Here is a 25,763-nt window from a genome sequence, read left to right as displayed (position 1 = left end):
GTGAAACCCTGCCTCTACAAAAAAATAAACAAAATTAGCCAGGCATGGTGGCACATGCCTGTGGTCCCAGCTACTAAGGAGGCTGAAGTGGGAGGATCATTAGAGTCCAGGAGTTCGAGGCTGCAAGTGAGCCATGATCGGACCACCGCACCCTAGCCTGCGCGACAGAGGCCCCATCTCAAAAAACAACAACAGAAAGTCTGAGATAGGGCCGGAACAGTCACCGTTTCATAATCAATTTATCTAAATTTCCCCATTTTTCACCTTTTCCAAATGAAGAGTGAATTGTTTAGCCTATATTCATTGAATAAAACATTTTTCCTTCCTCCATTACATACGTAAATAATTCCTGGGACCCAGCTATACGCCAAACACTGTGCTAAGCCTGCCGCTGTGCTAAGCCTGCCATCACTTAGCAAGGCATTCTCAAACATTTTTTAAAACTCTGAATTATAGCACCAAAATTAAACTCCAAAATTAAAGATGTCGAGTATGTTTCCAAACAATAGTAGGACATATTCTAGATACATATACAAGGAAATAATCTCTGGACTCAGCCAAACAAAAACGACTATACCATAAAAAGTATTTATCATTTCCAAATTGGTGCAAATTAATCAACAGTTGTTAGACGAGTAAAACTATATTCTTTGCCCAATATAGTTGTGTGTAGGCATATTTTAAAGTCTAAACTTCTTTTAAAATTTTCAGCGGCCGGCTGGGTGTGGTGGCTCACGCCTGTAATCCCAACACTATGGTAGGCCATGGCAGGTGGATTGCTTGAGTCTAGGAGTTCAAGACCAGCCTGGGCAACACAGTGAAACCCTGTCTCTACTAAAAATACAAAAAATTAGCAGGACATGAGGGCATGCACCTGCAACCCCAGCTACTCCGGAGGGTGAGGTGGGACAATCACTTGAGCCCAGGAGGTTGAAGCTGTATTGAGCCGAGATCGTGTCACTGTACTCCAGCCTGGGCAACCAGAATGAGACTCTCTCAAAAAAAAAAAAAAAAAAAAAAAAATTTCGGCTGGGCACAGTGGTTCATGCCTATCATCTCAGCATTGGGAGGCTGAGGCAGGAGGATCAATTGAGCCCATTAATCTAAGACCAGCCTGGGCAACTGAGTGAGACCCTGTTGCTACAAAAAAAATTTTTTTAATTAACCAGGTGTGGTGGCACACACCTGGGGTCCCAGCTACTTAAAAGGCTGAGGTGGGAGAACTGCTTGAGCCCTGGAGACAGAGGATCCAATGAGCCATGACTGTACCACTGCACTCCAACCTGAGCAACAAAGTGACACCTTGTCTCAAAAAAAATTTTTTTTCCATTAGACAAAATTCATGTGTCATGAATGCTGCTTGATTTGGTTTTGATGTTTGTTCCTTCCAAACCTTATGTTGAAATGTAATCCCCAACATTACAGGTGAGGCCTGGTGGGAGGTGTTGGGTCACAGGAGCAGGTCCCGCATGAATAGCTTGACACCATCCCCTTGGTAATGAATGAGTTCTCCCTCAGTTCACATGAGATCTATCAAAGTCTGGGACCTCCCCCTTCTCTCTTTTGCTCCTTCTTTCGCCATGTGCTAGGCCTGCTCCTCTTTAGCCTTCTGCCATGATTGGAAGCTTCTTGAGGCCCTCACCAGAAGCAGATGCTGGCACCATACTTCCTGTACAGCCTGCAGAACCATCAACCAAAATAAGTATCTTTTCTTTATAAATTACCCAGCCTCAGGTATTCCTTAACAGCAACACAAACGGACTTACACATTGCTATAAAAGATAATAAGCTCAGGTCGAAGAGACATGAATTTGAAACCAGAGAACTCTCCTCAGACAGCACAAATTTACCTTTGTGAGGCTTCCTAGCCCAAGTCTGTTTTTCTTCTTTAAATTTTTTATTGAGCAGCACTTAAAACGTGTTACTGTAAACCTCCACCCACTTTATTTTAGTACTAAACCAAAAAGCAAATACTTGCCTCAAAAAAATCAGCGAATCTAAATAACTAAGGTTTTGAAGAAATTAGCAGTTCTCTAATATTCAAGCAACTATACCCAAATCAGCATTAGCCCCTTTAAATATCCCTGATCAGCTGGATTCCAAAGACCTGTCAACTATTTCTTTAAAATGTCTAGCACAAATAATCATTTACCAGAAAAATGTGCATTTTAATTAAAAACAAGAAATAATAATATGGCAGATGTGCCTTAGTCACTAAAAACAATGCTACAGGCCAGGCACGGTGGTTCACGCCTGTAATCCCAGCACTTTCGGAGGCCGAGATGGGTGGATCACGAGGTCAGGAGATCGAGACCATCCTGGCTAACAAGGGGAAACCCCGTCTCTACTAAAAATACAAAAAACAAAATTAGCCGGGCATGGTGGCAGGCGCCTGTAGTCCCAGCTACTCGGGAGGCTGAGGCAGGAGAATGGCATGAACCCAGGAGGCAGAGCTTGCAGTGAGCCAAGATCACGACCTTGCACTCCAGCCTGGGAAACAGAGTGAGACTCCATCTCAAAAAAAAGATGCTACAAAGTGGAATATTTTGACCACTTGACTGAGTAATTACTTTAAAGTTCACTATAGCACTTTAAATAACTAAATACCACTATATTTGAGAGACCAGTGATAGCTAAACATGTATGCCAATTTTATAGGGGAGTGGAAGTGAAGAAAAAGAACAGTTAAACACTGTAATTTTAAAAATATAAATGTTACTCAAGCCAAGCTGTTCACTGAAAACCTGAACAGTTAAATTTCAGAGTTTTTTTAATTTTGTATTGAGTCATCTTTGGGTAAGTCGTACTTTATACAAGCACTTTTGACGAATAAGTTTCACTAGTCAACTACCATTAAACAAAGACTCATCATAGCTTATTAAATGGATGATGTATATGTATAACCACTCAGACCCACAACATATTCATATACTCAAGCCATGCCTCATTTCATATTCTGGTAAGAACTAAAAGAGAATGCCAGACATCGTTTATCTTAATAACTAAGTAGAGGAGGCTTTTATAGAATGTTTGTGGTTACAAAGCACTTTTATAATATTCCATTATTTTCCTATTTTGGCAAAGCAATGACGACCACTCACAAAATTATTACCTATAAGATAATGTAGGCTGATTAATTAGGCAAAATTAAGTTGATTCATACCTGAACAAACATTCATCAATAAACCAACATAAATCAAGATCCAAATTTCCCAAATTGGTGTTCCATGGAACCAGAAGGTTTGCTTTATTATCCTCGTAGTCATCCCAAAATACATTAGCATCTTAAAACTGAATATTCTATAGCTGTCAAAAAACTTAAGACAGCATTGCTTAAATTTACTGGCATTTTTTTTTGGAGACAGGGTCTCACTCTGTCACCCAGGCTGGAGTGCAGTGCTGCAATCTCAGCTCACTGCAACCTCGCCTCACAAGGTTCAAGCAATTCTCCTGCCTCAGCCTCCCAAGCAGCTGGGAAATTACAGGTGCCCACCATGGCACCCAGCTAACTTTTTTATTTTTAGTAGAGACAGGGTTTCACCATGTTGGCCAGGCTAGTCTCGAACTCCTGACCTCAGGTGATCCACCCACCTGGGCCTCCCAAAGTGCTGGGATTACAGGCATGAGTCGCTGCGCCCCACCAGCACACATTTTTAACCTCACACATGGAGTATTCCAAGAGAGCACTACCACCATCAAAGGGTTATTATCAGGATCACTTACATGGCCTACTCCAGATCTGAGGCTGCTGCCCAGGAATGTAGTTATTTTGTTGGCTTTTTTTTTTTTTTTTTTTAAGAGACAAGGTCTCACTCCGTCACCCAGGCTGGAATGCAGTGGCACAATCAGAATTCACCACAGCCTTGACCTCCAAGGCTCAAGCAATCCTCCCACCTCAGCCTCCCAATTAGCTATACCAGTCTTAGTGTAATGGTCATAAACCACGTGTTCAAATTTGGTCACAGGTGTTCACTTTGTTCACTTTTTTCTTTCTTAAAGACAGAGTCTCCCTCTATCGCCCAGGCTGGAGTGCAGCAGCACCATCGTGGTTCAAACTAGCCTCAACCTCCTGGGTTCAGGCAATCCCTGCACCTCAAGCTCCCGAGTAGCTGGGATTACAGGCAGGCACCACTATCCTTAATGTTTTATTTTTTTGGTAGAGACAGGGTCTCACTATACTGCCCAAACTGGTCTTGAACTCCTAGGCTCAAGCAATCCACCTGCCTTGGCATCTGAAGTGCTGGGATTACAGCATGAGCCATCCTGCCCAGCGAGGAATGTGTATTTTTTAAAAGCTTCCCAAATTCTGATGAACAACCAGGATTAGGAATCACTAAAAATACTTTTAACTTTTTCTTCCCTTGAAGTCATCTTCCACAGTAATAAGAACTCCTGGGGACATTTCATCATTTAAGTAGCAAATGTAATTAAATGATTTTAAGGAAAAAAAACTACTTTTAATCAGCACATTAGGCAAGATTATACTATAAAGCATCTTAACAAAGCATACAAAGACAATTTTTTTTATCTAAATTAAGTTTTAAAATGCATTTGTTGACATATCTACTTTAAAACGGCCTATCTTGGGCTGGGCATGGTGCTCACGCCTGTAATCACAGCACTTTGGGAGGCCAAGGTGGGTGGATCACCTGAGGTCAAGAGTTTGAGATCAGCCTGGACAACATGGTGAAACCCCGCCTCTACTAAAAATACAAAAACTAGCCATGGCTCACGCTTGTAATCCCAGCACTTTGGGAGGCCGAGGCGGGCGGATCACGAGGTCAGGAGATCGAGACCACGGTGAAACCCCGTCTCTACTAAAAATACAAAAAAATTAGCCGGGCGTGGTGGCAGGCGCCTGTAGTCCCAGCTATTCAAGAGGCTGAGGCAAGAGAACACTTGAACCCAGGAGGCAGAGGTTGCAGTGAGCCAAGATCCCTCCACTGCACTCCAGCCTGGGTAACAGAGCAAGACTCCGTCTCAAAAATAAAAATAAATGTCATGCCCTGTTTGTAAACTCATGAATGTTAAAAATGTAGGCTAAAATGGAACACATTACACAAGGGCAAAACTGCCTATGTATCCTAATATTTGGACTTATGTTTCCCTACTAAAATTTTTTTTTAACAATTTTTGTATTTTGTTACTAAGTTATAAGCTAAAAGTGGCTTCAAAACGGCATCTACAAACACTTCAAATAACACATTCCAAGTATGAATAGTCTTTGGTCTCCAAAAATAAAAAGCAATACTGGGTAGCACTGTATTTTCTCTTTTTAACGTTACTTTTTGAAATATTACCAATGACCTGTTCAGATACAGGGTGTTAACACAGACAACTTATAAAGAACAAAGGCACTTTGGGAGGCCGAGGCGGGCAGATCACGAGATCAGGAGTTCAAAATGGTGAAATCCCATCTCTACTAAAAATGCAAAAATTAGCCGGGCACGGAGGCTGGTGCCTGTAATCCCAGCTACTCCGAAGGCTGAGGCAGGAGAATTGCTGGAACCCGGGAGGTGGAGGTTGTAGTGAGCCAAGATCGCACCATTGCACTCCAGCCTGGGTTTCAGAGCAAGACTCCGTCTCAGAAAAAAAACAAAAAAGAAAAGAAAAGAAAAGAAAAGAAAAGAAAAGAAAAGAAAAAAAAAAAGAAAAGAAAAGAAAAGGGAGGGACGGACGGAGGGAGGGAGGGAAGGAAGGAAGGAAGGAAGGAAGGACGGACGGACGGAAGAAAAAAGGAGTTGGCCGGGCGCGGTGGCTCAAGCCTGTAATCCCAGCACTTTGCGGGGCAGGGGGGCTGAGGAGGGTGGATCATCTGAGGTCAGAAGTTCAACACCAGCCTGACCAACATAGTGAAATCCCGTCTCTATTAAATAAAAAAAAAAAAATTAGGCGTGGTGGCGCATGCCTGTAATCCCAGCTACTTAAGAGGCTGAGGCAGGAGAATCACTTGAACGCAGGAGGTGGAGGTTGCAGTGAGCTGAGATTGCACCACTGCACTCCAGCCTGGCCCAGGACAGAGTGAAACTCCGTCTCAAAAAAAAAAAAAAAGAAAAATGTAACAAAAATCATGAACCAAAAATTTAGAATCATTTACATTTTTATGCTCATCATCTAGTATTTCATTATCGACTTAAGTTTCTTAATGGTTCCTGTCTCTAACCGTTGATCTACTGAATGAAGTACTGAAACAATGTAAGAGTTAATAAAATACATGACTAAGATTAAAACAATATGAAACCTTCATGACGGAAGGATTAAGCTGAACTATTAACTGGTTATGGCACCACTATTTGTCTCATGCTCATTTGACATCTCTTCACATTACCTCACTTTAAAGGAAGATAAACAGTTAAAATGTTTTCTCTTTTTCTAAAGTAACAGAAGCCCTTTTAGTACATGAACACCGTGGAACACCTTCTTGGGCCCGATTACTAAGGTGAAGAAATTGTTCTAGAGGTCTGTAAACAGTAAGCTCCAAAAATTTGTTTCACAACTCCATCCAGCTCAATGTTTTAAAATCAAAACTTGGCCGGGCGCGGTGGCTCACACCTGTAATCTGAGCACTTTGGGAGGCTGAGGCATGTGGATTACCTGAGGTCAGGAGTTGAAGACCAGCCTGGCCAACATGGTGAAACCCTGTATCTACTAAAAATATAAAAACTAGCCGGGCGTGGTGGTGGACACCTGTAATCCCAGCTACTCTGGAGGCTGAGGCAGGAGAATTGCTGGAACCCAGGAGACGAAGGTTGCAGTGAGCCAACACAGTACCACTGCACTCCAGCCTCGGCAACAGAGTGAGACTCTGTCTCAAAAAATAAATAAATAAAAATAAAATCAAAACTAATGTGGTCTGAAGAAAAAAAAATTTAATTTAAAATTTTTTTAAAAAATCAAAACTTAAAAAACAAGATGAAAACACTGAAAGCAAATTTCTCACACAGTTTTCAAGAACAAATCTAAGTTCTTTAAATGTTGTAACACTGGTCCAATAGAACTTTATGCAACAATGGAAATGTTTTATATCTGCAATGTCGAATAAGGAAGCCATTACACTCACATGTGGCTACTGAGCATTTACAATGTTGCTAAGGATAACAGAAGAACTGGATTTTAAACTGTATTTACTTTTAATTAGACAAAATTTAAATTGTCACATATGGCTAGTGGCTTTGTGTAAAATACAGGTTTAGAATGTGATCTTATTCTGCTTCCAGACAAAAATGGAATAATCAGATTTACTCTCCTAACTGAAACAACTAAAAAACAGAATAGAACAATAGGTTTTCAAATATTGACCAACGGGCAAGCACAGGACAGTGATCCCTGAAAGGGGGAACAAATATAAACCCTACAACCATCCCAGTTTATTGCCTGGGAATACTTTTCAGGCCAGAAAGCACAGGGAGAGAGAATCGAAAGCCTGGATTGAGCGGGGGCGGGGGCGGGGGCGGGGGAGGGGGGGTGGGTAGAAAAAAAGCTCCCCTGAGTTGAGAAGACAGAGCTGGAAGCCACGGCAGCTGGACTTCTCAGAGCGAAGCACAGAGATGAGAGAGCTGCACAGAGAAAGAGGTCCAGCACGCCACTGCACTCCAGCCTGGGCGAGAGTGAGACTCCGTCTCAAAAAAAAAAAGAGAAAGAGGTCCAGAGTGGTGTACCAGCTCCCGCTCAAGTCTTCAGCTGAGTACTGATTAATTAGCACATGCGTGTAAACTACCAGAGAAGCCCCAGAAAGAAGCAGTGGAAACAATCCCCATAACTCACAGAAGTAGCAGAGTAATTCCTCCTTCCACTACCCAAAGTGAAAATCTCACAAGGCATCAGATGAGTAGTCAGAAGGTTCCTGCCCTCAGTAGCATGGAAAAACTAGTCTCTAAAGGCTGCTGCAACTCTGCTGAACAAAAGCTTAAAAACAAGCCTTGAAAGGATCAAAGAGTCTCCAAGTAACTTAGCCTCATCCCAGAACAAAGCTCAAGAATATTTGTAGTACAAAAATATCCAACAACAAAGTAAAATTTTACAAGGTAAAATTCACAATAGCTGGAAAATTAACCAGGCCAAGAAAGAAGCAGGAAAATAACCCAAGATGAGAAGAAAAACCAGTGTGAGCAACAAACCCAGAAAATGAAAGATGATAGAATTAGTAAACAACAACATTAAAAATGAAATTTATATTAAGCCAAATGCGGTAGCTCACTCCTGTACCCCCAGCACTCTGGGAGGCCAAGGTAGGAGGATTACGTGAGGCCAAGAGTTCAAGACCAGTCTGGGAAACACAGGGAGACCCCCACCTCTATGAAAAATTTTTTAAATGAAAGTTTTGTTTTTTTGTTTTTTTTGAGACAAGGTCTCACTCTGCCACCCAGGCTGGAGTGCAGTGGCATGACCTCAGATCACTGCAACCTCTGCCTCCTGGGCTCAAGCAATCCTCCCACCTCAGCCTCCCAAGTGTCTGTGACTACAGGCACGCACCAACCATGTCCAGCTAATTTTTGTATTTTTTGTAGAGGCAGGGTTTTGCCATGTTGCCCAGGCTAAAAAAATCAAAGTTATTAAAATGGTAGTTATTTTAACTGTATTCCATAAGTTCAGAAAGGTTTCATAAACCTACCAACAGAGCTTCAAAATACATGAAGCAAAAACTTATGATAAAACTGAAGAGAAACTGAAAACACATATAGTTGAGATTTCAACTCAGTAATTGACAAAACTACTAAAAGTCTGTAAGAACAGAGAAAACAATGAACAATACTATCGACTAACCTGTGAAAATGTTTTAACTGACCAGAAATATTGTGAATCAACAACTGTTCTCTAACTGCCAAACAAGATAAAGCAATCCTGACTCTTATCCAGGTAATAAGATTTCACAAAATAATTGAAGATCACAACATCATTAGAATTCTATGGTTCTGGCCAGGCACGGTGGCTCATGCCTGTAATCGCAGCACTTTGGGAGGCAAAGGCGGGCGGATCACGACGTCAGGAGATCGAGACCATCCTGGCTAACACGGTGAAACCCCGTCTCTACTAAAAATACAAACAATTAGCCGGGCATGATGGTGGGCGCCTGTAGTCCCCGCTACTCAGGAGGCTGAGGGAGGAGAATCGCTCGAACCCGGGAGGTGGAGGGTGCAGTGAGCCGAGATGGTGCCACTGCACTTTAGCCTGAACGACAGACCGAGACTCCGTCCGAAAAAAAGAATTCTATGGTTCTGGGCTGGGCACGGTAACTCATGTCTGTAATCCCAGCACTTTGGGAGGCTAAGGCAGGCAAATCACCTGAGGTCAGGAGTTCAAGACCAGCCTGGCCAACATGGTGAAACCTGTCTCTCTAAAAAACACACACAAAAATAAGCTGGGCATGATGGTAGGAGCCTGTAATCCCAGCTACTCCAGAGGCTGAGGTGGGAGAATCCCTTGATCCCAGGAGGCGGAGGCTGCAGTGAGCCGAGATCACACCATTACACTCCAGCCTGGATGACAGAGCGAGACTCTGTCTCAAAAAAAACAAACAAAAAAAGAATTCCATGGTTCTGTCCAGCGTACAAGAAGGGGCCTGGATAAATCCTTCATTCCTGAGAATTACAAACCCAAATTCTTACAGGAGCAAGTAGATAAAGGTTAAAAAAAAAAAAAAAAGGGACAAAGGTTAGGTGTGCCCAAGGACAAACTGAAGAGGACATACTCCTACCACCAAAGAAAAAAAGCCAATCTCTCAAGTCTAGCCAATGATGTTATGTCATAATGGAATGCTTCCAATTCAGTGCTTCCACTGTTGCAAAACCTCATACTTTTCCAGGAAGTGCCTAAAAATTTGGATTTTTATGTGAGGTCTAGGTTTGGAAACAGTAACCACCAATTAATTTTTTTTTGAGACTGAGTCTTGCTCTGTAGCCCAAGCTGGAGTGCAATGGCAGGATCTCAGTTCACTGCAACCTCCGCCTCCCAGGTTCAGGCAATTCTCCTGCCTCAGCCTCCCAAGTAGCTGTGACTACTGGCATGCGCCACCACACCTGGCTAATTTTTTGTATTTTTAATAGAGACAAGGTTTCACCATGTTGGCCAGGCTGATCTCGAACTCCTGACCTCAAAGGATCCGCCAGCCCTAGCCTCCCGAAGTGCTGGGATTACAGGCGTGAGCCACTGAGCTCAGCCCAATTCGGTAAATTTTTAACAAAGCTAAAAAAAAAAAAAAAAAAAGTCTGGAAATCAAATTCACAACCAATTTATGCTCTAATCCAACAACCTCATCTTACAAATTAAACAGAAAAATTAATTTATTCAAGTCATCATAGAAGATAACTTCATCTAACCATATCTAAAATACTATAGATATGGACACAAAAAATTACCTTTTTAGAGGAAACTAAAACAAGGATGCTACCAGAATAACTTGGGACACAACTCTTTTTTTTTTTTTTTTGAGGGGGTGGGGGAAGGGACAGAGTCTCACTGTCGCCCAGGCTGGAGTGCAGTGGTGCAATCTCAGCTCAATGCAACCTTCACCTCCTAGGTTCAAGCAATTCTCCTGTGCCCACCACCACGCCTGGCTAATTTTTGTATTTAGTAGAGAAAGGGTTTCGCCATGTTGGCCAGGCTGGTCTCAAACTCCTGACCTCAGATGATCCACCTGCCTTGGCCTCCCAAAGTGTTGGGGTTACAGGCGTGAGCCACCACGCCTGGCCAGGACCCAACTTCTTAGGAATGACAAAGCTGTCTTCCAACGTTGAAGGGCAAAATTTTATCAAAGGCTTTCTGAATTATTCCAGAAGACAAAACTAAAATCAATGAAGACAATTACATACAGAGAAGGTGACTTGGGCAAAATGGAAGCAAAAAAAAAAAGTTGTTCTAAAAGAGGTTGTCAAAACAACGGCATGGCTATTTTGCAGAATATTTAGCTCAATTACCATGACCATATCGCTAAAATCCCGGAAGAATTCTTTAACTAGGCTATCCTTACGTTACTTCAAACCTAGACTACCTCAACTCTTCAGGTTCCCCAAAAATAACATCCTTCCTTACTTCATTTCTGATATGAACTAAGTGACCTTTTGACTCCTTCAATTCTTCCCATATGTCTGTGTCAAACTGCCAGGTTTTGTCAGTTCTTCAACAGCACTGTATAATTGTCCCTAGATATCCACGGGTGATTGGTTCCAACATCTCACTTGAATACGAAAATCTGCAGATACTCAAGTCCTTGATATAACATGACACAGTATTTGCACATAACCTAAGCATATCCTCCTCTATTCTTCTAATCCGGGGTCCCTAAGCCTCCAGGCCATGGACAGGCACCAGTCCTTGGCCTGTTAGGAACCAGGCTGCACAGCAGGAAGTGAGCAGGAAGTGAACTGGGTCCAGCAAGCAAAGCTTCACAGCCACTCCCCATTGCTCGCATTCCCACCTGAGCTCTGCCTGTCAGATCTGCAGTGGCATTAGATTCTCATAGGAGCACAAACCCTATTGTGAATTGTGCATGCAAGGCATCTAGGCTGCACACTCATTACGAGAATAATGCTTGATGATCTGTCACTGTCTCCCATCACCCCCAGATGGGACCCTTGTGGGAAACACACTCAGGGCTCCCACTAATCCTACATTATAGTGAATTGTATTATTTCATTACATATTACAATGTAATAATAATAAAGTGCACAATAAATGTAATGTTCTTGAATCATCCTGAAACCATCCCCCGACCCGGTGGAAAAATCGTCTTCCATGAAACCAGCCCCTAGCGCCAAAAAGGTAGGGAACTGCTGCTTTAAATCATCTGCAGATTACTTATAATACCTAAACAACATAAATACTATGTACGTAGTTGTTATACTGTAATGCTTAGGGAATCATGACCAAAAAAAAATGTCCATACATGTTCAGTACAGTCGCAATTTTTTCCCAAATATTTTAGATCCAAGGTTGGTTGAATCCACGAATGCAGAACCCACAGATATGAAGGATTAGCTGTACATTTTATCAAGTATATGTTATGTGAAAGCACTGTGCTAGACATACCCACCAATTTAAGACTAGAAAACATCTCATTTAATCAATTCATAATGATAAGCCCAACTGCGACAAAGATAACACAATACATTTCAAATTAAAATGTTATGATAACCGTAAGAATAATCAAATGTTCCCTTTTCATTTTATGTTGTTCCCTTTCTTTTCACTCTCACCACTTTATTTAGGCCTCATTAAAGAATCCTCTTATTAGAGACTCCAAACAAACCGTATTTGGCCAGGCGCAGTGGCTCACGCCTGTAATCCTAGCACTTTGGTAGGTCGAGGTGGGAGGATGACCTGAGGTCAGGAGTTCAAGACCAGCCTGGCCAACATGGTGAAACCCTGTCTCTACTAAAAATCCAAAAAAAAAAAAAAAGTAGCTGGGTGTGGCGGATGCCTGTAGAGTCCCAGCTACTTGGGAGGCTAAGGCAGGAGAATAGCTTGAACCAGGAGCTGGAGGTTGAAGTGAGCCGAGATCGCACCATTGCACTCCAGCCTGGGCAACAGGGCAAGACTCCTTCTCAAAAAAAAAAAATTTTTGACCCCCAAATTAGTATTTTCTAAAACAATTTCAGTTGTATCACTATCCTACTTATTTTTCAAATGCTTATAACACTGATTTGCAAATCTTCTCATCCCAATCAAGATGGGCAGTTAAAATGCAGATTACAAGGGCCTGTCCACAGAGATTCCAATTCAATCAGTCTGGTGTGATGATTAGCAATCTGGATTTTAATAAGCTTTTAGGTGATTTTGATTCAGATGGCCTGTAGAAGGTATTTTAAAAAAAAAAAAAAAAAAAAGAAAGAAAGAAACAGGTCTACAGGGTGAATGTCACATTCCTTAGCCTGGGATCAAAACTCTCCACACAAAAGGCCCCTGAATAACCACTATAGGGCAAGGGGTCTCCTACAAGGGCTGTTCATTCCAGATAAACCCAATTTACTGCTGTTCACACAAGCCAAAGGTTTTCTCCTTCAGGCCTTACTTTAAAATATCCACTAGGCCAGGCACGGTGGCTTACGCCTGTAATCCTAGCACTTGGGGAGGCCAAGCTGGTGGGGTTCACGAGGTACAGAGATCGAGACCATCCTGGCCAACATGGTGAAACCCTGTGTCTACTAAAAATACAGTAATTAGCTAGGCGTGGTGGGGCATGCCTGTAGTCCCAGTTACTCGGGAGGCTGAGGCAGGAGAATCGCTTGAACCCATGAGGCGGAGGTTGCAGTGAGCCGAGATCGCACCAGTGCAGTCCAGCCTGGCAACAGAGCAAGACTCCGTCTCAAAAAAAAAAAAAAAAAAAAAGTCCACTAACAGGCTGGGTTCAGTGGCTCATGCCTATAATCCCAGCATTTTGGGAGGCCAAAGTGGAAGGACTGCCTCAGGCCAGGAATTCAAGACCAGCCTGGGCAATACAGCAAAACCCTATCTCTACAAAATATTTGAAAATTAGCAGGGCATTGATGGCGTATGCCTGTAGTCTCAGCTACTCAGGACACTGAGGTGGGAGGATTGCTGGAGCCCACATCGAGCCACTGCACTCCAGCCTGGGCAACAGAGCAAGACCCTGTCTCAAAAAAAAAAAAAAAAAAAAAGTATCCACTACACCATTTCTCTTGGCCCAGCTCAAGCCCTACACCTACCAGATCTTACCAGACTGAAACAATCTCATCTGCCTAATTCTACAGTACCATACTGCCTGCCTTGAACCAACATTTAAACTATTATTATCTTTTCAACTTATCATAAAATGAAGGGCTGCAAATCAAACCTCTTTTCATCTCAGCACTGGGAACAATGCATTTAGGGAGTCCTTTCCCTAAGGCAATGTCATCTTGCATAAACATACCCAAGTAGGAGCAAATATTTTAGATATAGATTTTTCTTAGGAAAAGAGATCATACAAGCCTGGGCAACATGGTAAAACCCTGTCTCTACAAAAAAAAAAAAACCCACAAAAATAAGGCGAGCATGGTGGCGTACGCCTGCAGTCCCAGCTAATTGGAAGGCTGAGGTGGGAGGACAGCTTAAGCCCAAGAGATCGAGCTGCAGTGAGCCGTGATCATGCCACCACACTCCAGCCTGGGCAACAGAACAAGACCCTGTCTCGAGAAAAAAAAAAAAAAAAAAAAAAAAAAAAACATGGTTTAGAAAATAGATCCATCTGCTACCTATAGCTGAATTGTATCTACCAAGAAAATTACTAACTAAACATAGTTCTTCCTTACCTGCACACTAGATAAATGTGCTCTAAAGAATTCTTCCCAGATCAGAAAACAGGTAAACTAAGAAAAAACTGTTAAAATAGACTGTTTTAACACCAATGCTTAACCTCTGACCAAAGAGCTATTCAAAATCAAACTACAGAAATAAATACAGTTTTATGGTTAATTTCTGAAACTTTACATGTACAAAATGTTAATTGGTAAGTTTTCTACAAATGTTAACCAGGCGCAGGGGTGCACTCTTGTAGTTCCTGCTACTTGGGAGGCTGAGGTGGGAGGATCACCTGGACCCGGAAAACAAGGCTTGCAGTAAGCCGAGATCATGCCACTGCACTCCAGCTTGGGCAACATAGCAAGACCCTGTCTCAAAAATAAAAAATTACTAACTTTTCTATCGTGACACATGAGGTTTGTTATAGCTTAAGTGCCTCTACTCAGTACTTGGCCAATAATTGTTGGTTTACTTGTCTTCCCCGTAACACTGACCAATATATATGGGCCCGTGCCATGTGTCTTATTCATCTTTCTATCCTAGCATCCAGAACATCACAGGTGACCATTGAAGAAATAGTACAGGTACCGGGGCTCACGCCTGTAATCCCACCATTTTGAGAGACCCAGGCCAGATGAGTTCAAGACCAATCTAGACAACACAGCAAATCCACATCTCTACAAAAAAAAAAAATTAAATTAGCCAACCACGTGTGGTGGCGCACACCTGTAGTGTTAGCTACTCTAGAGGCTAACGCCAGAGGACTGGAGTTTGAGGCTGCAGTGAACTATGACTGCACCACTGCACTCCAGCCTGGGTGACAAAACAAGATTGTCTCCAAAAAAAAAGAAAAATATTCATGTTCCTGAGTTTGACCATGATAATTTCCAAGTATCTCCAAGAGTAATATTTTTCCATTTAACATGACCCTCCAATCCTAACAGGATTTTTGATTGTATACATCAGACTTGTTACATCATTTGAAGAGTTACAAGTTTAATCAAAACATAAAATCCTTAAGCCAAAACTTATCGAGTCTCAGGTTATCAAAAGAAAAAAAAATTCTACTTTCTGATAAAGCAAGTCGAACGTTTAGAACAGGAGTGAGAAATCGACACTTAAAAATAGTACCCATAGTGATTTTTGTCTTGGTCACTTTCTGTGGCCTAGAAAGTACAGTAATTCTCTACAGCAAGGCTATCCCATTCACTAGAAGCTTCAGAAGGTTTAAATATACAAAGCAATTGAAAAACAAGCAGTGATAATCAGCTAATTAACATATCAAAGAACAATAATAATAAAACTGTAACTGCAATGAATAATCTAGGTTTGACAATAATTGACCTGATAGTTTAGTCTCTTCCCTCACCTCCTCCCACCTTTCTCTACTGTGCAAAGCTGAGATATTAAGTACCTAATACGTGCCAGACACTGAATCTGTAGACTTGTTCTCATGGGTTCAAAAACTTTTTTCAGGCCGAGCACGGTGGCTCATGCCTGTAATCCCAGTACTTTGGGAGGCCAAGGCGGGCGGATCACAAAGTCAGGAGCTCAACACCAGCCTGGCCAACATGGTGAAACCCCGTCTCTACAAAAATTACAAAAATTAGCTGGGGCCGGGCGCGGTGGCTCACGCTTGTAATCCCAGCACTTTGGGAGGCCGAGGCGGGCGGATCACGAGGTCAGGAGATCGAGACCACGGTGAAACCCCGTCTCTACTAAAAAAATACAAAAAATTAGCCGGGCGTGGTGGTGGGCGCCTGTAGTCCCAGCTACTCGGAGAGGCTGAGGCAGGAGAATGGCGTGAACCCGGGAGGCGGAGCTTGCAGTGAGCCGAGATTGCGCCACTGCACTCCAGCCTGGGCGACAGAGCGAGACTCCGTCTCAAAAAAAAAAAAAAAAAAAAAAAAAAAAAAAATTAGCTGGGCGTGGTGGCGTGCGTCTGTAATCCCAAGCTACTCGGGAAGCTGGGGCAGGAGAATCGCTTGAACCCAGGAGGTGGAGGTTGCAGTGAGCCGAGATTGCGCCACTGCACTCCAGCCTGGGTGACAGAGCAAGACTCCGTCTCAAAAAAAAAAAGGTTTTTCAGGCCAGCAGCCACAGTGGCTTACACCTGTAATCCCTGCACTTTGGGAGGCCAAGGCGCGAGGATAGCTTGAGTCTAGGAGTTCAAGACCTGCCTGGGCAACACGGCAAGACCCTATCCCTACAAAAACTTTAGCTGGGCATGATGGTGCATGGCTGTAGTTCTAGCTAATTTGGAGGCTGAGGTGGAAGGATTGCATGAATCCAGGAGTTTAAGGCTGCAGTCAGCTAGGATCACACCACTGCACTCCAACCTGAGCGACACAGCAAGATCCTGTCTCAATAAAAAGTTTTCTCAAACCACTTAAAAATAAGCCCACACATAAAACAAATTTAGAGAAACAAACTTGAAGAAGATAAAGGAAACTGGCAAAAAGTTAAAGCAATGTGCCTATACAGTAAGTAAAAGCCAAATTTCAACCTAATTGCAAAATTTGAAGGGCTTTTTCCCTCCCTCACCTCTTCCTATGAGGCTGTCATAAACACCTGCATGTAAGTCACTTGGCAGGAAAGAGTGTGAAGCAGAAGAAATACAAAACTGTAAAAGAAAAAACAGTGTCTTCCCTAAGAAGTTTATTATATATACCAGGAGAATCAGACTGATATAGAATCTGCACTCAAAGGAGTTATAAATACCTTATGACTGGAACAAAGGTTTACAGAAGGTTTAGAGGACAAAGATAACTTTTTTATTTTTTTGAGCCGGAGTTTCACTCTGTTGCCCAGCCTGGAGTGCAGCGGTGCGATCTCGGCTCACTGCAACCTCTGCCTCCCAAGTTCAAGCAATGTCTGGAGATCGGCCTCAGCCTCCTGAGTAACTGGGATTACAGGCACCTACCACCACACCCAGCTAATTTTTGTATTTTTAGTAGAGATGGGGTTTCACTATGTTGGCCAAGCTGGTCTCCAACTCCTGACCTCAAGCGATCCGCCCACCTTGGCCTCCCAAAGTGCTGGGATTACAGGCACCTGGCCAGAGGTAACTTTTTGCTGCAGTGAGCAAGGAAGACTTCACCAAGGAGGCAGGGAGTTGGGTTAGGCCTTTAGAAAAAAGTAGTGTATTAGGCAGAAGAAACTTAACAAAGATTTAAAAAAAAAAAAAAAAAAAAAAAAGGAAGATATAAAGCATGTTTGAAAGGACAAAAATATCAATCCAGTTAAAACAGAAATTATGTAAAACCACAGTTGAATAAAAGGATGAAAAGATAGTAGCGGGTCAAATCTACAGGACGTGTTGAAACAAATTCCCTAATTAAGCATTACAACAGAATTAAACTTCATTTTTTACATGTGTATTATCTTCATGAAATAAGACTGCACATCCACGCATTAATTTGAATGCACTTTTGCTTTTCGGCTAAGGGAAAAAGTCTAGTACATACCTGGTACAAAGATATGTAAATACTGGGCTGAATTCAAATAACTGATTTTTTTTCTATCTGTTTATAATCACAGACTTACGTCCAAAGAGATGGGAGGAAAAAAACCTGAACCTACATCCCTATTACTGAAACCATGCCAGCTACTCAATTTTAAGGGAGAAGCAGAACTCACGATCTTTTCCATAGGATGATGTGAAATAAAGCCCTGTTAGAAAAATTCCCCTTGTGTTGCCAAGACTGACAAAAAATAAAAATAAAAAAGGCTCCAGGTGGACTTTTCAATGTAGTTTTATCTTTAATGCCATTATTTAAAGTCCACGTTAGAACCTGGGAAAATGTTCAATTAGACCACCACTACTATCTGAAAGCTATTAATAAGAACTTAAAACCTCTGAGGTTCTTAATAGTTTTAGGATAGTGGTGGTCTACACAACTCAAAACTACCATTTCCCACTTAGAGAGCTAAGTCTCACTCATCTAGTAAACGGGACCTACCAGATTCTACAAATGTTAACTGATAATGACATCACTCTCAAATGCTGTTTCAGCAGGACAGAGTGGGCCCTTCCTCCTCTTCCCCCTACCTCACCATAGTAGCACCCTACGGCCGGCACCAAAGGAAAAGAAAAAAAAAAAAGGATATGGAGAAGGAAGTTATGGCAGCTCCATTTCCTCCGTCCTCAAACCATCAAAATTTGTGAGGACATAAAAAAAAAAAAAAAAAAAAAAAACTCCATAAAAGTGGGAGTAGAGTGAGAGGTTACCATGAAACCAGGCAAATTCTTTATACACTTACATTTGTAAAACTTAAGCTGAAAGAAAACTGAATCTAGCCGAAAATTATCATTTTACACATCAAGAAACTGAGGCCCAGGGCAGTTAGGTGATTTGCCCTGGGCGACTATTCCTCTAAAGTGTTAAGTGTATGTTACCAGTCAGAGTAGCACTTAATGACTTACTCAGTTACTTAAATGTTTATGACCTTAAGTACCTGTCTTGCAAAAAAACACCACCGCCACCTCTTCTGCACCCATACGGTGTCTTGCTTCAGGATCTAGATAGAAAATGCTGGATAAACCTCAAATGAATATTATTTCTCCCTTCAGCCACAACTGTCCCAAATTACTCTTCTTCCTTTATCTAATTTTAAATAAAGTGGAAACCTTAAGGTGCCTGAATTTCCCAGGTTCTGACTAAACAAGTGGATCATCAAAACTTCAAACTTTAGGGTAGAATATTAAGTGGAGCATGCATATTACTGCTTTGCCAGTTGCCCTTTCCTTTGTATTAACGTTTCAGTCCAGGTTTTTCGAAAAGCAAGTAATTATTACACATGCACAGTTAACACTCAAATTATCACTTTTGAGATATTTTCCTTAGACAATTTAGCATCTCTCTGCTATCTTAAAAATAATTTAAAAGTATCCTACCCACCACGAGTTAATTTTTAACAAAAACATCTAAAATAACCCTCGACAAAGCCAAAGTATATTAAACCACAAAATGAAAAAATGGTAAGTAAAAATCCCACCAGTTAAAAAGCACTTCCAGTACCACCAGCCTTCCCCGGCTCGCTGTTAACCGTCAAACCGTCAAAGCATTTGTGGAGGAACCTGGGGCAAAGTTCTGCGCCGGGTTCTCCAGCTGTGGGTTCCTCAGCTTAGCCCACCACTCCCACGTAACACGTTTGGGGAAATGCAAACACGCCACATGTGCCTACATGTGCATGTTTTCATCATGTTTAACCACTTTTAACCGCCGTATGTACGAAATCAGCTCCCGCGGCAAAGGTTCAAGAAAAAAAAAAAAAGCATTGTGCATTCATCTTACCCCCACTTAAACCACCACCACTATATCAACTGAGGCGAATTAAACCATTTTGAACGTTAACGCCGCTGCACAAAGCGGTCTGAAAGGGTTCTCTGCCTTTCTGAAACGCCGGGCAAAAGTCCCTCGGCAAGTTTCAAAACTAATGACCGTACAGCGCTGCACAAATAACAAAAGCTCAATACCAACCACCAGGCCGTCAACCCGCTCACTTTACCACTGCCCAGAAGGCTTTTTAAAAACAAGCATTGAAAAGGGAACAATAAAAAGCGTCTCACCGCAAACACAGCACGAAAGGGACTGTCGGAAGTAAGGCAAGAGCCTGTTAATCTCAGTAAACGCCTTGGGGTCTCCGGGGTCGTAGTTGAGCACTAGGCGGCTCGCGGAAATGTAGAGAGCAGTAGCATTCACGGGGTTCATTGCAGACACTTCGACACCAATGGCTCCCGGTTGAAAAGAAATTCCGGATCCAACTTTGTAAGCAGCCAGGGAACGATGGCGAATTTGCAACAATTCGGAAGAAATCAGAGCCGAACCATTGGCCAAACAGGTAACCAAAATCCGTGCAAGTTTGTGGAGCTGAAGCAATCCTCCCACACATGGGGCCTTGGCGCCCCTCCGTCCCTGAGACTTACAGACCAAAAATATGAGAGAGAGAGAGAAACCAGCGTTCGAGTTCGTCCGGAGCGACCACAGAGCGCAGAACGCGGCGGCTTGGGCGCTGGGGGCGGGACTCGGCGCTCAGTCTAGCCCCGCGGCTCGGCAGGCGGCCTGCACTCGAGCTCCATCTCCGGACACAGAGGCGCCTCCTCAGGTCAAGCTGGCAGGCGCGGGAGCAGGCCCCGGCCCCGTCTGAGGCGCGGCACGCTTCTCCCGGGCTGCAGGGCCTCTTACTCCATCCCAGTGCAGGGCGCGGAGGCGGCGGCGACGGCAAGGACGGCGGTCGGGCGGCGGCTTCCTGGATCTAGTGCAAGACGCCGCGGCGGCGACGAAGGTTGCTGTTGCGGCTGACGGACGCCGCCGCCGCGCTCTCCATATCCGACGCCGGGCCCAGACTGCGCCCTGGGTCTCCACCCCGTGGGTTGCAGCCCGCAGTTCCCCGAGGTGGCGAAGCGGGCGAGAGTCCTCAACCCGGAGGGGAGGGCCGGGGAGGAAGTGCGCGGGCCGCCGCCGGCGGGAGGGAGGGGGCGGGGGACAGGTCCGGCCGGGCCGCGGCGGCGCCCCTCGCTCCTCAGTCGCACACTCCGGGGTCACCAGACTCAAGCGCCGCCCCCTCACTGCCCGGCCATCTTTTCGGCGCCGCACACACAGACGACTCCTCCGCCGAGCACGACGGCCGCCGCTGCCCTCAGCGCTCCCCGTCCGCGGAAGACAAGCGCCCACACCGCCAGGCCCCGCCGCCGCCCAGCGCACAGAGCAAGGCCCCGCGGCAGGCCCCTCCCCCGTGCCTTGCCGCCCTCACCCCGACTCCACGCGCCACTCCAGCTCGGTAGGGCCCGGGCTGCTGCGGCCTTAATAGGTCCCGCGGGCTGTGTGGCGCCTCAGGCCTCTGCTGGCAGCGACGACGACCGTTACCCCAACGGGCAAAGCCACTGTCATCCCCGAGACTCCCCCGCCGCCGTCGTCGCTAGCGCTCGCACGCATGCGCAGAGCACACTCTCACCCCTCCCCCTTTCCTCTCCCTTCGCTTCCCTTTTCCCTTGCTTCTCCTCTAACAACCCCCTCCACAGCCTCCCAGAGCTACCGGCTCACTCCACGCATGCGCAAGCCGCTACCTAGCTCCGCCGCCTTTCGCCCTTACGCGTGCGCTTTGACCGCCCACCCAGAAAACCGGATAAACACATCAGCCCGCTCGCGCCAGTCCCTCACCGCTGCCAACCCACCCTGGGCTCACTGCGCATGCCTGGCTCTCCACTTCGGCTCTCAGAACGGAGCATGCTCTCTGCGAGCCGACAGCTCTCGCCGCCCCTCCCCCACGTGCTCTCAAATTCCCTCTCCCAGGCATGTAGGCTGTGGTGAAACATTCGTTAGCTGGCATATCCTTCCCCAGTGTGGGCTGCAGGCTTCCCGCATTACACTGCTTCTGTGCCCGCCAACGCCGGGGCCCGACTTGGTAGCGCCATGTGGCGCTCTGCACTGGCCTCTCGTCCTGACTGACCGCGGTGTGAGGAAATAGCCTCGCAAGGCCCCAAGCCCCGCCCCCGCGGCCTTTCTCCTGGAACCGCTCATCCCGACCGCGGAAAGGGCGCAGCCTAGGCCGGCTGGCAGGCTCTCGCCGAGCCGGGAAGGCTGCGGTAGTCAACGTGGCTGCGCGCCCAGCAGGCGTGCGGACAGCTTTTGCCGGGTCAGGGCCGCGGTCCGCGCGTCTCTGCGGTGGTTCGCAGTCGGAGGTCTCTAAGGCCCTGGCAGGCTGTGTGTAAGCGTGGAGGCTCTACCCCACCGCCCCCTCCTACGCGTCGCACCCGCGCTGTTCCCACGGCCTCTGGTCCTTGGACTCGAGCGGCCTCACCTTCATGGGCGCCGATCAGGGCTTCACCGAGTTCTCACCGGAACAGAGAGTCCTATTTTAAAAACAAAACGAACTCCTTTTTTTTTTTTTTTTTTTGAAAGACCTAGCTTTTTTAAAAGACCTGGCTCTTCTATGTGAACAGATGTCTTGAAGAATGCATGATCTTGCTGTAGAACAAACCCAAATCCTTGCAAATGTTTTGTTTTTTAAAACAAGCTTTTGCCTTTTGTTTTTGCAGGAGATCAAGGGCACTGGGATATAAATAAACAAAAGCCTGACTTAGTGGATGACTTCCCTCCCATCTCAAAGTACAAAACCTTTTTTTGAGTAGCACAAATCGTAACGCCATAGGAAGCATTTCTTATCTCTGTACACACCAAAGCTCCTCAGCATAATTTTTCATGCACAGTAGGTACTCTATACGTTTGCAAAGTGAAAATTATGGTGCGTGTAGATCTTTTGTGGCACATGTTACATATGTACACAGGCACGTATATGGCACATGTAAATGTACGTGTTAGTTACAAGCTGCCACTTGAGGTGAGTAGAAATAGTTAAGATATCAAGGGAACCCATACAATCTCGATTTATAATTTCTATTCTCATTTGAAGGCAGGTTTTTTTTTTTTTTACAAGACCTACCATATTATCAACACTTAAGCAGTAAGAATCTAACTTCCTAATTTTGATTAGCTGTGCAAACTGTATTTGGTAGTCTTATACGTGGAAAATGACAAATATTCTAAAAGCCACTCTCATTTTTAAAAGCTTTTTTTTTTTTTTTTGCATAAGAGGTATTTTCTAAGCTTTCCTTCAAATAAAACTGTTATATGGTTCTATTTTTACTCCAGACTCTAAGGTTTTCTCCCACAACACACAGGTTGTTCTCCCCAAAAGGTGCAACACAGAGAGTAAAATAATCAGCACTGTTTTCCGTTAAGACAGAATAAATTAGCAGTCACCCTAGGCAAGTGATTACTTGCAGGGCATTAACCTTGCTAATTTTCTCATAACTGGATTTTTATAAATGTCTTGAGATGTGTACAACCCCAAATTAAGATTAATTCTGTTGATCATTCGTGTGCATGGACGTGAGTGAGAAAGAGAGAAAACGTGTGTTAAGCCAGTTCTTTTTTTAGCTTCTGAAATTGGTTGCAACTGGTAATAAGAGTATGGTACTTACAGGCAAAGAATCTTGAGGTATATTCTCTTCTAATATTTATTGGATTGCTTGAGCCTTGCCTAAAAGGGAAACAAATGGTTTATAGAAAATGAAGTGCTTCAGCAAAGAAACTATCAACAGGGTAAACAGACAACCTACAGCATAGGAGAAAATGTCTGCAAATTATGCATCCAACAAAGGTCCAACATTCAGAATCTATAAGGAACTTAAAAAAAACAACCAAAAAACAACCCCATTAAAAAATGGGCAAAGGACATGAACAGACACTTCTCAAAAGACATAGGCCAGGTGCGGTGGCTTATGCCTGTAATCCCAACACTTTGGGAGGCCTAGGCGGACAGATCACCTGAGGTCAAGAGGGCGAGACCAACCTGATCAACATGGTGAAACCCCATCTGTACTAAAAATACTAAAAAATTAGCTGGGAGTGGTGGCAGGTGCCTGTAATCCCAGCTACTCCAGAGGCCAAGGGAAGAGAATTGCTTGAACCTGGGAGGCAAAGGTTGCAGCAAGCCGAGATCGAGCCACTGCACTCTAGCATGGGCGACAGAGCAAGTGCCAAAAAAAAAAAAAGAGAGACATACAAGCAGCCAATGAATGTATGAAAAAAATGCTCGGCCAGGCGTGATGGCTCACGCCTGTAATCCCATCACTCTGGGAGGCTGAGGCAGGCAGATCACAAGGTCAGGAGATCCAGACCATCCTGGCTAACATGGTGAAACCTTTTCTCTACTAAAAAAAAAAAAAAAAAAAAAAAATTAGCCGGGCATGGTAGGACGTGCCTTCAGCTACTTGGGAGGCTGAAGCAGGAAAATCGCTTGAACCCCAGAGGCGGAGGTTTCAGTGAGCCGAGATCGCACCACTGCACTCCAGCCTGGTGACAGAGCAAGAATCCATCTCAAAAAAAAAAAAGAAAGGAAGAAAAGAAAAAAGAAAAAAATGCTTGGCCGGGAGCGGTGGCTCACGCCTGTAATCCCAGCACTTCGGGAGGCCAAGGCAGGCGGATCATGAGGTCAGGAGATCGAGACCATCTTGGCTAACACGGTGAAACCCCGTCTCTACTAAAAATACAAAAATTAGCCGGGCGCCGTGGCGGGCGCCTGTAATCCCAGCTACTAGGGAGGCTGAGGCAGGAGAATGGCATGAACCCAGGAGGCGGAGCTTGCAGTGAGCGGAGATAGCGCCACTGCAGTCCAGCCTGGACGAAAGAGCGAGACTCTTGTCTCTCTAAAAAAAAAAAAAAAAAAAAAGCTCAACGTCACTAATCATCAGAGAAATCCAAATCCAAACCACAGTGATATACCATCTCACCACACAGTCAGAATGGCAATTATTAAGTCAAAAAACAACAGATGTTGGGGACGTTCCAGAGACAAGGGAATGTTTATACACTGCTGGTAGGACTGTAAATTAGTTCAGCCACTGTGGAAAGCAATTTGTAGAATTCTCAAAGGACTTAGAACTACCATTTGACCCAGCAATCTCATTACTGGGTATATACCCAAAGGAATATAAATCGTTCTACCAAAAAGACATGCACTCATCTGCTCATCGCAGCACTATTTGCATAGCAAAGAAATGGAATCAAACTAAATGCCCATTGGCAGGGCTGAATAAAGAAAATGTGGTACATATTCACCATGGAATACTACACAGCCATAAAAAAATTATGTCCTAACTGGGCACTGTGGCTCACATCTGTAATCCCAGCACTTTGGGAGGCTGAGGTGGGTGGATCACCTGAGGTTGGGAGTTCGAGACCAGCCTGACCAACATGGAGAAACCCCGTCTCTACTAAAAATACAAAATTAGCCGGGCGTGGTGGTGCATGCCTGTAATCCCAGCTACTCGGGAGGCTGAGGCAGGAGAATCGCTTGAACCTGGGAGGCAGAGGTTGCGGTGAGCTGAGGTCATGCCATTGCACTCCAGCCTGGGCAACAAGAGCTAAACTCAATCTCAATAATAATAATAATAATAATAATAATAATAAATAAATACATAAATAAATAATAAAAATAAATAAAAATACAAAATTAGCTGGAAGCGGTGGTGCATGCCTGTAATCCCAGCTACTCGGGAGGCTGAGGGAGGAGAATCGCTTGAACCTGAGAGGTGGAGGTTGCAGTGAGCCAAGATCACACCATTGCACTCCAGCCGGGGCAACAAGAGGGAAACTCCGTCTCAAAAAAAAAAAAAATTATGTCCTTTGCAGCAACATGGATACAACTGGAGGCCATTATCTGAATTAACACAGGAACAGAAAACCAAACACTGCATGTTCTCATTTGTAAGTGGGAGCTAAACATTGAGTACACATGGACATAAAGATAGGAACAATAGACACTAGAGCCTACTTTCTGGGGAAGGGTGACAGGAGGGTGAAAGTCCAAACCTACTGGTGTTGGGCACGGTGGCTCACACCTGTAATCCCAGCACTTTGGGAGGCAGAGGCTGGGGAATCATTTGAGGTCAGGAGTTCAAAACCAGCCTGGCCAACATGGCGAAAACCCATCTCTAATAGTAATACAAAAAATTAGCCAGG

The 25,763-nt window shown here is 44.3% G+C and overlaps 2 protein-coding genes across 2 annotated transcripts in view; one reads left to right on the top strand and one right to left on the bottom strand.

Moving 5' to 3' along the window:
* MSL2 (MSL complex subunit 2) overlaps nt 1–21,175 on the bottom strand; it is a 45,447-nt gene extending 24,272 nt beyond the window's left edge. Inside the window, exon 1 of the mRNA XM_003265259.3 lies at nt 19,808–21,175. Coding sequence (XP_003265307.1) covers nt 19,808–19,949 — 142 coding nt within the window. The 5' untranslated portion in view covers nt 19,950–21,175. The remainder of the gene's footprint in view (nt 1–19,807) is intronic.
* On the top strand, nt 20,025–22,418 carry LOC115836305 (5E5 antigen-like). The gene is made up of 3 exons (XM_030816506.1): nt 20,025–20,256; nt 20,387–21,018; nt 22,277–22,418. Exons 1-3 carry the CDS (start codon nt 20,025–20,027, stop codon nt 22,298–22,300), a joined length of 888 nt encoding a protein of 295 aa, XP_030672366.1. The 3' UTR covers nt 22,301–22,418.
* Nucleotides 22,419–25,763: the final 3,345 nt, after the last annotated feature.

The sequence above is a fragment of the Nomascus leucogenys genome, chromosome 8 (genome assembly GCF_006542625.1).
Source record: "Nomascus leucogenys isolate Asia chromosome 8, Asia_NLE_v1, whole genome shotgun sequence".
Taxonomy (NCBI): Eukaryota; Metazoa; Chordata; class Mammalia; order Primates; family Hylobatidae; genus Nomascus; species Nomascus leucogenys.
The sequence above is the reverse complement of the archived record's forward strand: the minus strand, read 5'-3'. Positions and strand labels throughout refer to the sequence as shown.

Coding starts and splice junctions, on each gene's coding strand:
- LOC115836305 (XM_030816506.1), top strand. CDS start 20,025: ATGGCGAATTTGCAACAATTCGGAAGAAATCAGAGCCGAACCATTGGC. Junction 20,257..20,386: donor CGGCGGCTTGGGCGCTGGGG/GCGGGACTCGGC, acceptor GCCCCGTCTGAG/GCGCGGCACGCTTCTCCCGG. Junction 21,019..22,276: donor CCACGCGCCACTCCAGCTCG/GTAGGGCCCGGG, acceptor TTGTTTTTGCAG/GAGATCAAGGGCACTGGGAT.